At 38.6% G+C, this 12,420-nt stretch overlaps 1 protein-coding gene across 2 annotated transcripts in view; it reads left to right on the forward strand.

Moving 5' to 3' along the window:
* Positions 1 to 12,420, forward strand: part of LOC126473675 (nucleoprotein TPR-like) — a 398,029-nt gene that overhangs the window by 51,378 nt on the left and 334,231 nt on the right. For both annotated transcript variants that reach the window (XM_050100910.1, XM_050100911.1), the window contains exon 7: positions 3,182 to 3,360. In XM_050100910.1, coding sequence (XP_049956867.1) covers positions 3,182 to 3,360 — 179 coding nt within the window. The remainder of the gene's footprint in view (positions 1 to 3,181; positions 3,361 to 12,420) is intronic.

Below are 12,420 nucleotides of genomic sequence, written 5' to 3' on the forward strand. Positions count from 1 at the left end.
TTTGTGGTGGATTATGCAGTGATATGAATTTTCTAACAAAGCTATGCACTGATTGTTTTTCTCGACCATTGCAGTTACACCACCACTGCAAATAGATGTAATTTTGTCATTTGGTAAAGTTTATTTTTCCCTATCATCATCTTTAATTTTCATGAAAATGCCTTTTCCTTGTGTTGTAGTTCCAGCTGGCATAATTCTAGTCAATATTGAAATATATTCCAGTGTTTATCAAAGCAATGAACAAAAATAGGCAACTGAGATCAACTCATTAAATCAAAAGTTTCATCTAATGCCCTCTACAAGTACATATGCTATCTTGTATTTGGTTGCTGACATCAATAAGAATTTCCTCCACCTGTCTCGTAAGTGTTTTGTGAAAGTGAAAGACTGTCAGCTTAAGCTTTGACATTTGGTCATTACAGTTTTGTGCAAAGGTTGTCAAAGTCTTTCTAAGAAATTCTCCACAAGAAAAAAGCTGCTTCTTTTCCACTAAAAACAAAGAAGACATATCCTGCAAACATGTTTCAGCAGTACTTCCAGCAGCTACACAGTTGTTGGCTGACTTGGATAGCAGTCAATGGCAACTATTTTTAGGGAGGCTGTGGATCTGTTGAAGTGTATGCCATGGCATTCAGGCCAGAAGCCATTAAAAAAAAATTAATGGAAAGTGTATGTCAGGGCTGTATGTCTTTCAGGACAAACACAAATCAACAAAAGTATAAGTGTATGCTGTGTTATGCGGCATCTTGAGACATCCAGGCTCTTGTGGGTGCCTACTTCGTGGTCTCTGTCTCAAAACTGAATGACAGTAGTAGTATATATAATGAGAGACTAACTGCAAATAGTTTTTGTAAACAAATTCTATCAGTAATTTTTAACTGTTTTTAATTTTATCATTAAATCTGTGTATTACAAAGTTAAGTTCGAAAAGTACTACCAAATATATATTTTATTTTTTTAAATGATGCCACACAGTTGAAAGCACAGAGTACTATTTAGTAACTCACAGCTCTACAGGGAATTTTTTGTTGAAATTCATGGCTAAAGGTTCTGTGATGGGTTTCTCAATCTCACTTATTTAGCTCTTGGGGGTGACATCACTTGGGGGGTGTATCCCAGAGGCTTGTTAGCAGTTAAATCAAAGTTCCAGAGGTTAATGTTAAGTTTCTTTCTGTCATTATTTGAAGAGTACTCACGATACTTTAATCTATGATCATTTTCAGTCAATAAAACAACACTGATGTCATAATGTAGTAGTCCACAACTGATCCTATAGCAAGATTGTTTTTCTGCAAATGTGGTGATATATTGACCAAGCCCAAAGTCCTCATCATGTGCTTTTTTTTGTTGGAGAAACTTGCTGTTTACAAAACATATTGAGAATATGGTTTTGTACATCAGCAACTTCAGATGTTACCAGAAAATAATTTATTAAATGAAGATATAAAGGTGAAAAGAGGTATAAGCACAGAAAGTAAGTAAGGTGTAGAGAATAAATGAGTGAAAATGTGGAAAGCTTCAGAAATTTCATTGGTAAATATGAGCAGTTTGAACATCGTGTTTGCCACTTCTTATCATGTCTCAGTTCTCTTATTAAATGTGCCACCACTTTACTGTGGCATTATCTTGTTCCATAATTCACAATGAGGTTGAACTATGTGTAATTAGTGGAGACAGCAAAAAAGTCGCATTTTTTGCCAAATTTGGTGTTATTTTTTGTCAATTTCAATCTTATTTTTTGCCGATTTCGATCTTATTTTTTGCCTATTTTGGTTGTTTTTTTCCCTTTTCAGTGTTACTTTGTCCATATTTCGGTGTTACTTTTTCCAAATTTCAGTGTACTTTTTTTCAAATGTCAGTACCATTTTTCCAATTTTTTTGTTTTTTGTCAAATTCAAAAATTTTTATTGAATTAGTTTATTTTTTGCAACTTTTGTAATTTTTGGCCAATTTCAGTGTTCTTCGCAAATTCCGGTGATATTTTTTTTACCAAATTTGAGGTTTTTTTGCCAGTTTTAGTGCATTTTTTGCCAGTTTTAGTGCATTTTTTTTGCCAGTTTTAGTGCATTTTTTGCCAGTTGCAGTGTATTTTTTGCCAGTTTTGGTTTTATTTTTTAAAAATCATGTTTTGGTGTTATTTTTAGGCACTTGTGCTGTTTCTATGGTGATTTTTGTGTTACTTGTTAGCAGATTCGGTGGGATTTTTTGCCAAATGCAGTGAGGTTTTTTTGCCAAATGCGGTGAGGTTTTTTTTGCCAAGTGCGGTGAGACTGTTTTTGCCAAATTCTCTGGTACTTATTTGCCTGCCACATTCAGTGTCACTCTTTCTTGGCCATATTCGGTCATTTTTTCCATATTCAGTCATTTTTTCCATATTTAGTTAAATTTTTGCCATATTCAGTGTTTCTTGCAAAATTTATTTCTTGTGGCAATTCTGCTGGCTTTCTTATAAATTTCAGTGTGTTTATTTCTAAATTTGGTGTTTTTACCAATTTGGATACTATTTTAGATGTCACATAGTTTTTTGTACAGGGAACAAACTGTCATTTAAATATTGAACACAAACCTCAGTCTTGAGGGGAGAATAAAGGCAAAATGCAAGCTAAACCTTCAATAACTATCATTTATGAATATTGGTGAACTCGTCCTCAGATTTATAACTTTTTTTTCTATATGGGAAAATGACAGATTTCAAGATATTTCATAAAAAATGTTGATTTCATGATATTTTGCAAAAAAAAAAAAAAAAAAACCACCAATTTAAGGTTTTTTGTGTTGTTATTTTTGCGAAATTTTCCTGTCTCTGGTTATTGGAATATCTTCATCTCACAGGTGTGAGCCCCTCCTTTGTCTATCAACATATTACTGCACATTGATGTATTTTAATCCAAACTTAAAGATATGTGCAACTTTTTCCAGCCTGTGACAACTGTCTCTACAGTCATATTTGGTCTATTGCTCTGTCCATTTATATATTAAAATTATTGACTTACTGGTGAAAAAAGTTTTTGGAGAACTTTTTGTAAAATCTACCTAAGTACTTTTTAATAGATCTTAAGACAAGTATACACAAAATACATTCCATTCCTTCCTCCAATTCAGCAGTATTTATTGTAAGTGGGTGAGTGCCATGCATTTTACTTCTAAATTTTCTGCTTTTTTTTTTTTTTTTTCCAAACAGAGAATTTGGAGCGAGATGTGGAAGATCTCTCTCCATTGTTAGCTTCAGTAAAACGTATGTTGAAACCTGGTACAAGGCTCACACAAATATTTGTTAGCCACGCTGAACTATTACAAGAACTAGAACAGGAGCAGAATCGTAATTGTCGTCTTCAAAAGCATATGGATGCTATTATAGAGGTTTGTACTTTCAATACATTAATTACATTTCAGCATTCAGATTTTAGATATATGAAAAGTTTGATGGATGAAAATAAACTATTTGGGCAGTATGTTTTCTTGGAAGTTATAAAATTTAATTTGCTGTGACAGCTTTAGAGCAAGAACAAGGTGACAATCTTTTAAATTTTTAAAAATTAGTTGTCCACATACAGTTGTATATTTAATAAGCAGATACTGTATTCTGTTAAATCATTGAGTTTTGATGTCATGCTACTGGAATCTAATCAGCTTTGTTTGGGTTCCATATCGTTTTTTGCTTTGAATTTTATGAATGGTGGTTTGGTAGCTAAGTTTAGTAGATGGGGACTATTGTGATAGAAATTGTTGTGCCTGCTCCATTATTTTAGTGTAACCAGTTTCAGCCCAAAACTGAGACTTCTTCAGATAGTATTATACCCCCGCCGGCAAAACATTGCACTTGACAGTTCGCTTTTTGTCTAGTTAGGTTGGCTATACTGTAATAGCGATGTTGCAACAGCAGCCTTTATACACACAGCAGACGATACAGTTTTCCGTCCCGTCTCGTAAATGCAAGCGATTGAGCAATTACAGTGTATATAAAAACTCGTTTTTAGTTGTACTACACTGACAGGAAGTAAACAACCATGTAATAATGCATGTAAAAGCATAACAATGAGCACCCTTTCGATAACGGAGCAAAGAAATACAAAAAACAAGCATCTGATGACTGGTACTTTAAAATCAATATTGTACTTAGTTTACAAAATAAATAATAACCGAGATTGCAATAAATAACCAATATTAGTAATTTTTCACTCACCAATTTACAGCGATAATGGCGGAATTCCATCCAGCTCGCCATCGTCACTGTTGTCCGATTCATCGCCAAAACCGTCTTCATCGTCGTCATCAGCAAGACAAATCATTAATTGTTCATGGCCACTGATAATGCCTTCTATTGTCTGTGCTGCTCGTATAAGCTTCTCGACGTGCTCTACTTTTTTTCTCCATGAGGCTGCATCCACTGTCACAAGAGCTTCACGCAACAGCTTTTCCACCTCTATTATTGTAAAGGACTTGTTGTTGTTCCTTACATACATTTTTACATCACTCCATATTAATAGGGTTGAAATGGCAGTGATATGGTGGCAGCCTTATTACAGTATGACCCTGCTCCTTGGCAATTTCGTCTACTACATATGTAGGTGTCGTAGGCTTATTTTCTTTAACAAGAGAATATAACAGAACCTTTGTCATACTCATATCCGCTGCAATATTTCAAGCCTGTAACCACTGCACCATAACTTCTTTCCGATCATTTGTGGTTGGGGCTTTGTTCTGTATCACCGAATGATATGGAGCATTGTCCATTACAATTGTTGTAGGGACAGGAAATTGTTTTAAAAGATTCCTGAACCACTTAACAAATCGTATGTGATCCATATCTTCATGGTAATCACCAGTCTTTTTTGATCTAAAAACTAAAAGTGCGTCAGGGACAAAACCACTGGAGGAGCCTGCATGGACCACAATTAATCTAGCTCCTCTTCCCGTCGGCTGATGGCAGCTACTGCCGGGTGTGTTATCCGTCCAACATTTACTGACAGCTTCCCCGGCATTAACCCACGTTTCGTCTAGCCAAATTATGGAATGAATGTCTCTACCCACAATTTTGTGCAAGAAAATGCTACGAGCGGTAACAATATGTGCCCCCTCTAACAGTACTTTGCGTCCGTCTAGCGTTTTGTAACGGAAACCCATGTTTTTTATCACAATTTTTAGTGATGTTTTACCACCCCTGAAGAGTTCACTTTCTTTTAAAGAGATTAATAACTTAGCTACAGTCTTTTCTGCTGTAGTAAGCATAAACATGCCTACGAATTGCATCAGTCTGGAAAGAATCTGAATCTGTGATAGGACTAGGCCGCTTTTTCTTCTTTCCTGGGGTTGATAAAAATGTATTATTTGATCCAGACAGCTCGGAATCATTACGGCTCACTTCAGTATCTTCCAAGTTTTGTAGTAATACTCCCTTACTTACTACGGTTCTTGCACTAATACCAAGAGTTTTCGACGTACGTTCCACCACTTTGTCGGCAGGAATTGATGGCTGTCCATGAATGCTTACGTAGTTTTTCTCCTGCTCGTAAAACTCAAGAGTTCTGCGTAGTAACTCCAGTGCCTGGCTGTTTAGCGGCACCCCTCGACGCAAAGGATTGTCACTAGGTGAACGAAGTCTTTTCGGTGGCATTTTCCAAGTATGTACACTCACAACGTAACAAAAGTCACAACGATATAGCATACAGTACAACGAAAACATGCGATAAACAACATACAATTCACGTTGTATACACATTCACTAAACAAAGCCGGCAATGCGGGAACTTTTACGTCACAGCACGTGAGTAACAGCAGTGCTCACTGCGCTAGGTGAACGAAGTCTTTTCGGTGGCATTTTCCAAGTATGTACACTCACAACGTAACAAAAGTCACAACGATATAGCACACAGTACAATGAAAACATGCGATAAACAACATACAATTCACGTTGTATACAGATTTACTAAACAAAGCCAGCAACGCGGGAACTTTGACGTCACAGCATGTGAGTAACAGCAGTGCTCACTGCGCTGTGATTGGCTGGCGCCCCATGCTGAACGCCTAGCGCCTATCGTTCTTCACTTGTTACTCTGTTACGCTGCCAACTTCATATGCAAACGTTAAGTGCAATGTTTCAGCGGCCCGGGTTTAGTTATGATTCTAAAACTGAAATGTGTGTATTATCCTCAGATTAATGTCTTGAGCTTGCGAACAATCACGTCCTCTATTTCACCTGTCATTTGGAACATCACTATAAAATATGTGTAAAGAGTATAATGCTGAGTGCATGTAATCTCTAATTATTTATTATGCAAACAAATGTTCCAACGTGCTTTTCTGTATTAAAAATAAGCTAGAATTTGCTAAGGATTATTGAAGATAGTCACTGAGAAGGCAGGTTTTATGCATAGTAATGGGATATTAAGGATGAAAACAACAAATAAAAATGATAAAAGATTCATTCACAACTGGTTTACAGCATAAAAAATACGTAGTATCCCAAAGTACATTTCTAGCTCCTCAGGGGCGACTCTTTTTTTGAGTACAGTGAAACCCCACTTTTACACGTTTCAAATCCGGGGAAATGTAAACTGTGGGAAATAATGTTTTAAACAGTAAAAGTTGCACAAGGAATCTCCTCCTGCTGTTTTGGACTTTATGTATGACATATGTACCGAGCAGGAATCAAAACACTTGTCAAGGTCTTGCTTATTATCTAATAATGATTTATTACCTAATAAATAACTATACACTGATGTAACTGGAACTGATAACAGTCTGGGAAGTAGAAATGTTTCATATATCACAATTGATGTTCTTGGAAAGCCTGCATCAGTCATTCATTACGTAAAGAATGAAATGCTGCACCAAATACGTAGTTTTTCATGCTAAGCATGACATGTTTCAAGACTTCATTCATTATGTAAAGAATGAAATGCTGCACCAAATACGTAGTTTTTCATGCTTAGCGTGACCTGTTTCAAGAATTCATTTTCATTGTCAGGTGCAAATATTTATGTAAGTATTTTGTGTGGTGTTTGCATATGTATTGCTCTGCATCTCTTGCACTGTAATAGTCTTTTTGAGATTATCTGTTACTGTTCCTTCTGAGTAATGTAGGAAAAACACACACACACACACACACACACACACACACACACACACATTGTTTGTTAGTGAAACGAGTTCCTAACCAGGAACAAATTTTATTATATCATCTGTGTGCTTTAATAGTTTAGCTTCTTGAGTTTCTGTGTGTAAATTTGAAATCTAATAGCCACAGTTCTCGCATTTTCGTTTGCATCAGAAAGTAAACCGATTTTCTGATATATTACAAGTTCCTTATCAGGGGCAAATTATTTAGTTTCACCCGAGTGCTTCGGTAGTTAGGTTCTTGAATATCTGCATATTACTAGACGCAGTTCATGCATTTTTGTCAAGGTCTGCTGTAGAGTTGTGCAGCACTTGCCGATAGTCCGTTTATCTGCATAGTTTAGTTTTCCACGGTATTTGGTATGGACAGTGACTGCGATTGTTGTGTGCGGATGTGAGCCGAGTTGGTGGCACTTCGCTCTGAGCTTCAGGCTGTGCTGGCTTCGATTACACAGCTTGAGGCTGCAGTGGATGGGCACCACTGTTATGGGCCGGCCCTGGGGATCCAGCGGACGTCTAGCACGTCCGAGTCCTCCGATCGGTCCTCATCGGTGGCCAACCCAGTTACTGCTCACACTGAGGCTGACCCCTCACATGTGGTTGAGTGGAAGGTTGCCCCGGGGCGAAGCAATACAGTTACTGCTCGCACTGAGGCTGACCCCTCACCTGTGGTCGAGTGGGAGGTCGCCCCGGTGCGAAACAGGCGGCGAAAGACTTCCCAGGCAGCTGCACCTAAGGCCTCCCCGGTTTGTCTGACAAACAGGTTCCAGGTGCTGTCTGTGGCTGACAATGTCGCTGAGCCGGATGCTGTCGCCTATCCTGTTTCAGACGAAACCACTCAGCCTGCAATATCTGGGCAATCGCAGAGGGTGGGACTATTGGTAGTTGGGAGCTCCAACATTAGGCGCGTTATGGGCCCCCTTAAGGACTTGGCTGGCGAGAAGGGTAAGAAAACCAATTTGCACTCCATGTGCATACCAGGTGGAGTCATTCCAGATGTGGAAAGGGTCCTGCCAGATGCCATGAAGAGCACAGGGCGCAGCCAGCTGCAGGTGGTTGCTCACGTCGGTACCAGTGATGTGTGTCTCTTTGGATCAGAAGAGATTCTCTCTGCTTTAGAGAGGTTAACATAAGTGGTAAAGGCTGCCAGTCTTGCTTGCAAGATGAAAGCAGAGCTGACCATTTGCAGCATAGTTGACAGGACCAATTGCGGACCTCTGGTACAGAGCTGAATGGAGGGCCTGAATCAGAGGCTCAGACGGTTCTGCGACCATGTAGTCTGCAGATTCCTTGACTTGCGCCAAAGGGTGGTTGGGTTTTGGGTTCCACTGAATAGGTCAGGTGTCCACTACATGCAGGACGTGGCTACTCGGGTAGCAGGGGTTGTGTGGCATGGACGGGGCGGTTTTTTAGGTTAGAGGGTCTCAGGAAAACACAAGATGGGCTTTAGTCACTAAGGGTGCAGTCTGAACACAGGAAGGACATAGATATATGAGCCATTGGTATAACAGTTGTAAATTGTCATAGCTGTGTTGGGAAAGTACCAGAGCTCCAAGCGCTAATAGAATTATAGGCACTGAATGCTGGCTAAATCCGGATATAAGCTCAGCTGAAATTTTTGCGAAGAACCTATCGGTGTTCTGAAAAGATAGGCTAAACGCGGTTGGCGGTGGCATGTCTGTTGCTGTTAGAAGTAGTTTAACTTGTCGCGACATTGAAGTAGATACTTCCTGTGAGTTAGTATGGGTAGAGGTCATTGTTGGCAATCAGAATAAAATAATAATTGGGTCCGTTTACCGACCTCCCAGTTCAGATGATACAGTTGCTGAAAGGATCAAAGAAAACTTGAGTTTGATTTCAAACACTTACCCGACTCATACGATAATAGTTTGGTGGTGACTTTAATTTACCCTCGATGTGTTGGCAAAACTACATGTTTAATTCCGGAGGTATGCATAAAATATCATCCGAAATTGTGCTAAATGCATTCTCTGAAAATTATTTCGAGCAGTTAGTTCATGAGCCCACGCGAATAGTAAACGGTTGTGAAAACACACTTGACCTCTTAGCAACAAATAATCTTGAGTTAATAACCAGCATCAAAACCGATATAGGGATTAGTGAACGCAGGGTTGTCGTAGCGAGACTGAATGTTGTAGTTCCCAAATCCTCAAAAAATAATCGAAAAATATACCTATTCAAAAAAACAGATAAAAATTCACTTGATGCATTCCTGAGAGACAGTCTCCACTCATTCCAAATTAATAATATAAGTGTAGACCAGATGTGGCTTAAATTCAAAGAAATAGTATTGGCAGCAATTGAGAGGTTTATACTAAATAAACTAACAAACGATGGAGCTGATCCTCCTTGGTACACAAAACGGGTTAGCACACTTGCAGAAATGATGAAACAAACATGCCAAATTTAAACAGACGCAAAATCCCCAAGATTGGTTATCCTTTACAGAGGCTCGAAACTTAGCGCGGAGTTCAATGCGAGACGCCTATAACTGTTTCCACAACGAAACTTTGTCTCAAAACCTGACAGAAAATCCAAAGAGATTCTGGTCGTATGTGAAGTATGTTAGTGGCAAGAAACAATCAATGCCTTCTCTGCACGATAACAGTGGAGACACTATCGAAGACTGTGCTGCCAAAGCAGATTTACTAAACACAGCCTTCCTAAATGCCTTCACAAAAGAAGACGAAGTAAAAATTCCAGAATTCGAATCGAGAACAGCTGCCAACATGAGTAACGTAGAAGTAAATATCCTTGGAGTAGTGAAGCTACTCAAATCACTTAATACAAGCAAGCCTTCTGGTCCAGACTGTATACTAATTAGGTTCTTTTCGGAGTATGCTGATGCATTAGCTCCATACTTAACAATCATATGCAACAACGAAAGATCCATACCCAAAGACTGGAAAGTTGCACAGGTCACACCAATATTCAAGAAACGTAGTAGGAGTAATCCAATAAATTACAGGCCCATATCGTTAATGCTGATATGCAGCAGGATTTTAGAACATATAATATTGTGTTCGAACATTATGAATTACCTCCAAGAAAATGGTCTATTGACACAGTCAACATGGGTTTAGAAAACATTGTTCCTGTGAAGCACAACTAGCTCTTTATTCACATGAAGTGCTGACTGCTACTGACAAGGGATTTCAGATCGATTCCGTATTCCTGGATTTCCGGAAGGCTTTTGACACTATACTATACAAGCGGCTCATAGTGAAATTGCGTGCTTATAGAATATCGTCTCAGTTATGTGACTGGATTTGTGATTTCCTGTCAGAGAGGTCACAATTCGTAGTAATTGATGGAAAGTCATTGAGTAAAACAGAAGTGATTTCAGGCGTTCCCCAAGGTAGTGTTATAGGCCCTTTGCTGTTCCTTATATACGTAAACGATTTGGGAGACAATCTGAGCAGCCGTCTTCTGTTGTTTGCAGATGAAGCTGTCGTTTATCGACTAATAAAGTCATCAGAAGGTCAAAACAAACTGCAAAACGATTTAGAATAAATATCTGAATGATGCGAAAAGTGGCTGTTGACCCTAAATAACGAAAAGTGTGAGGTCATCCACATGAGTACTAAAATGAACTTGTTAAACTTCGGCTAAACGATAAATTAGTCTAATCTAAAAGCCGTAAATTCAACTAAATACTTAGGTATTACAATTACGAACAACTTAAATTGGAAAGAATACACAGAAAATGTTGTGGGAAAGGCTAACCAATGGCTGCCTTTTATTGGCAGGACACTTAGAAAATGTAACAGACCTACTAAGGAGACTGCCTACACTACGCTTGTCCGTCCTCTTTTAGAATACTGCTGCGCGGTGTGGAATCGTTACCAGGTAGGACTGATGGAATACATTGAAAAAGTTCAAAGAAAGGCAGCACATTTTGTATTATCGCGAAATATGGGAGAGTGTGTCACAGAAATGATACAGGATTTGGGCTGGAAATCATTAAAAGAAAGGCGTTTTTCGTTGCGACTGAATCTTCTCACGAAATTCCAATCACCAACTTTCTCCTCCGAATGCAAAAATATTTTGTTGACACCGACCTACATAGGGTGGAACGATCACCACAATAAAATAAGGGAAATCAGAGCTCGTACGGAAAGATATAGGTGTTCATTCTTTCTGCACACCATACGAAATTGGAATAATAGAGAATTGTGAAGGTGATTCGATGAACCCTCTGCCAGGCTTTTAAATGTGATCTGCAGAGTATCCATGTAGATGTAGAAACGCCGCAGAAAATACATAAATATTTGCATTTCACAACGAGAATAATTTCTTGAAGCACATCTTGCTAAGTATGAAGAAATACATAACTGGTGCTATGTTTGAACCAAAAAGATTTGAGTAGTACAGTGGGAGCGAAGATATAAACTAGCGGTACAAGTGACCAAACACGAAATACTGTTTGAATAATGCAAAGGTGTCCGTATGATTACAACACATTCAAAGCTACATATGTGCTGTAGAGAGAGTTTGGAACTGGTTGTGATTGGTCATGATACTTTATTCGTATTATCCTTGTTACTCCCATTAGCCAACACACCAAGTAGCAATTGGCAGCTGCAGGAGAGCACAGATTGTTCCTACTCTTACCCATTTACTGGCACTGATCTGTGGAGTAGAGCACCTTGGTGTCAAGAAACTCAACCACATAATGTTTGTAAATACTTGACGGCCAGCGCCATTTTACGTCGGTTATGTCAGTTCATTTCTCCATGTTCTCCATGAACATTTTTTCATAAAGCATAAATTGCAGGAAGATTATAAATATATTAATGGAGAATCAGGTGCGAAATAACTTTGTGAACATAGGAAATTTGACGCAGGAAAACATTAATTCTGGGAATGTAAAAGTAGGGTTATACTGTACGTTCCTGGCGAGCACGGTACTCCAAGCTGTTACAGCACTTCCTTCTTTTCTTGTACTGAAATCTCTCATCATTGTCTATCCTTCCTTGTCTTACTCTCTTTACCATGGTGGCAGCCCTTGATGTGGACCCAGCTATTTTCTAGGTTTTGCTGTTTCTCGGAATATTCATTCATTTACTTTACACCATCTCTTGGTTGAAGTTAATTTTTGCTCCCCTTTTGGGCTCCGACATTCATTTTCCAAATTTTTTCTCTATTGTGGATCGACTGAGTAATAACACATTCAATAACGCCTACTAAATGCATTGTTAAAGATCATCTGCACAGAACACATGTGTAGACTGTTACATATGCTTCAAAGCCAAATCACACTCCCGATGCTTGAGATGCTTG

Source organism: Schistocerca serialis, chromosome 4 (assembly GCF_023864345.2).
Source record: "Schistocerca serialis cubense isolate TAMUIC-IGC-003099 chromosome 4, iqSchSeri2.2, whole genome shotgun sequence".
Lineage (NCBI taxonomy): Eukaryota > Metazoa > Arthropoda > Insecta > Orthoptera > Acrididae > Schistocerca > Schistocerca serialis.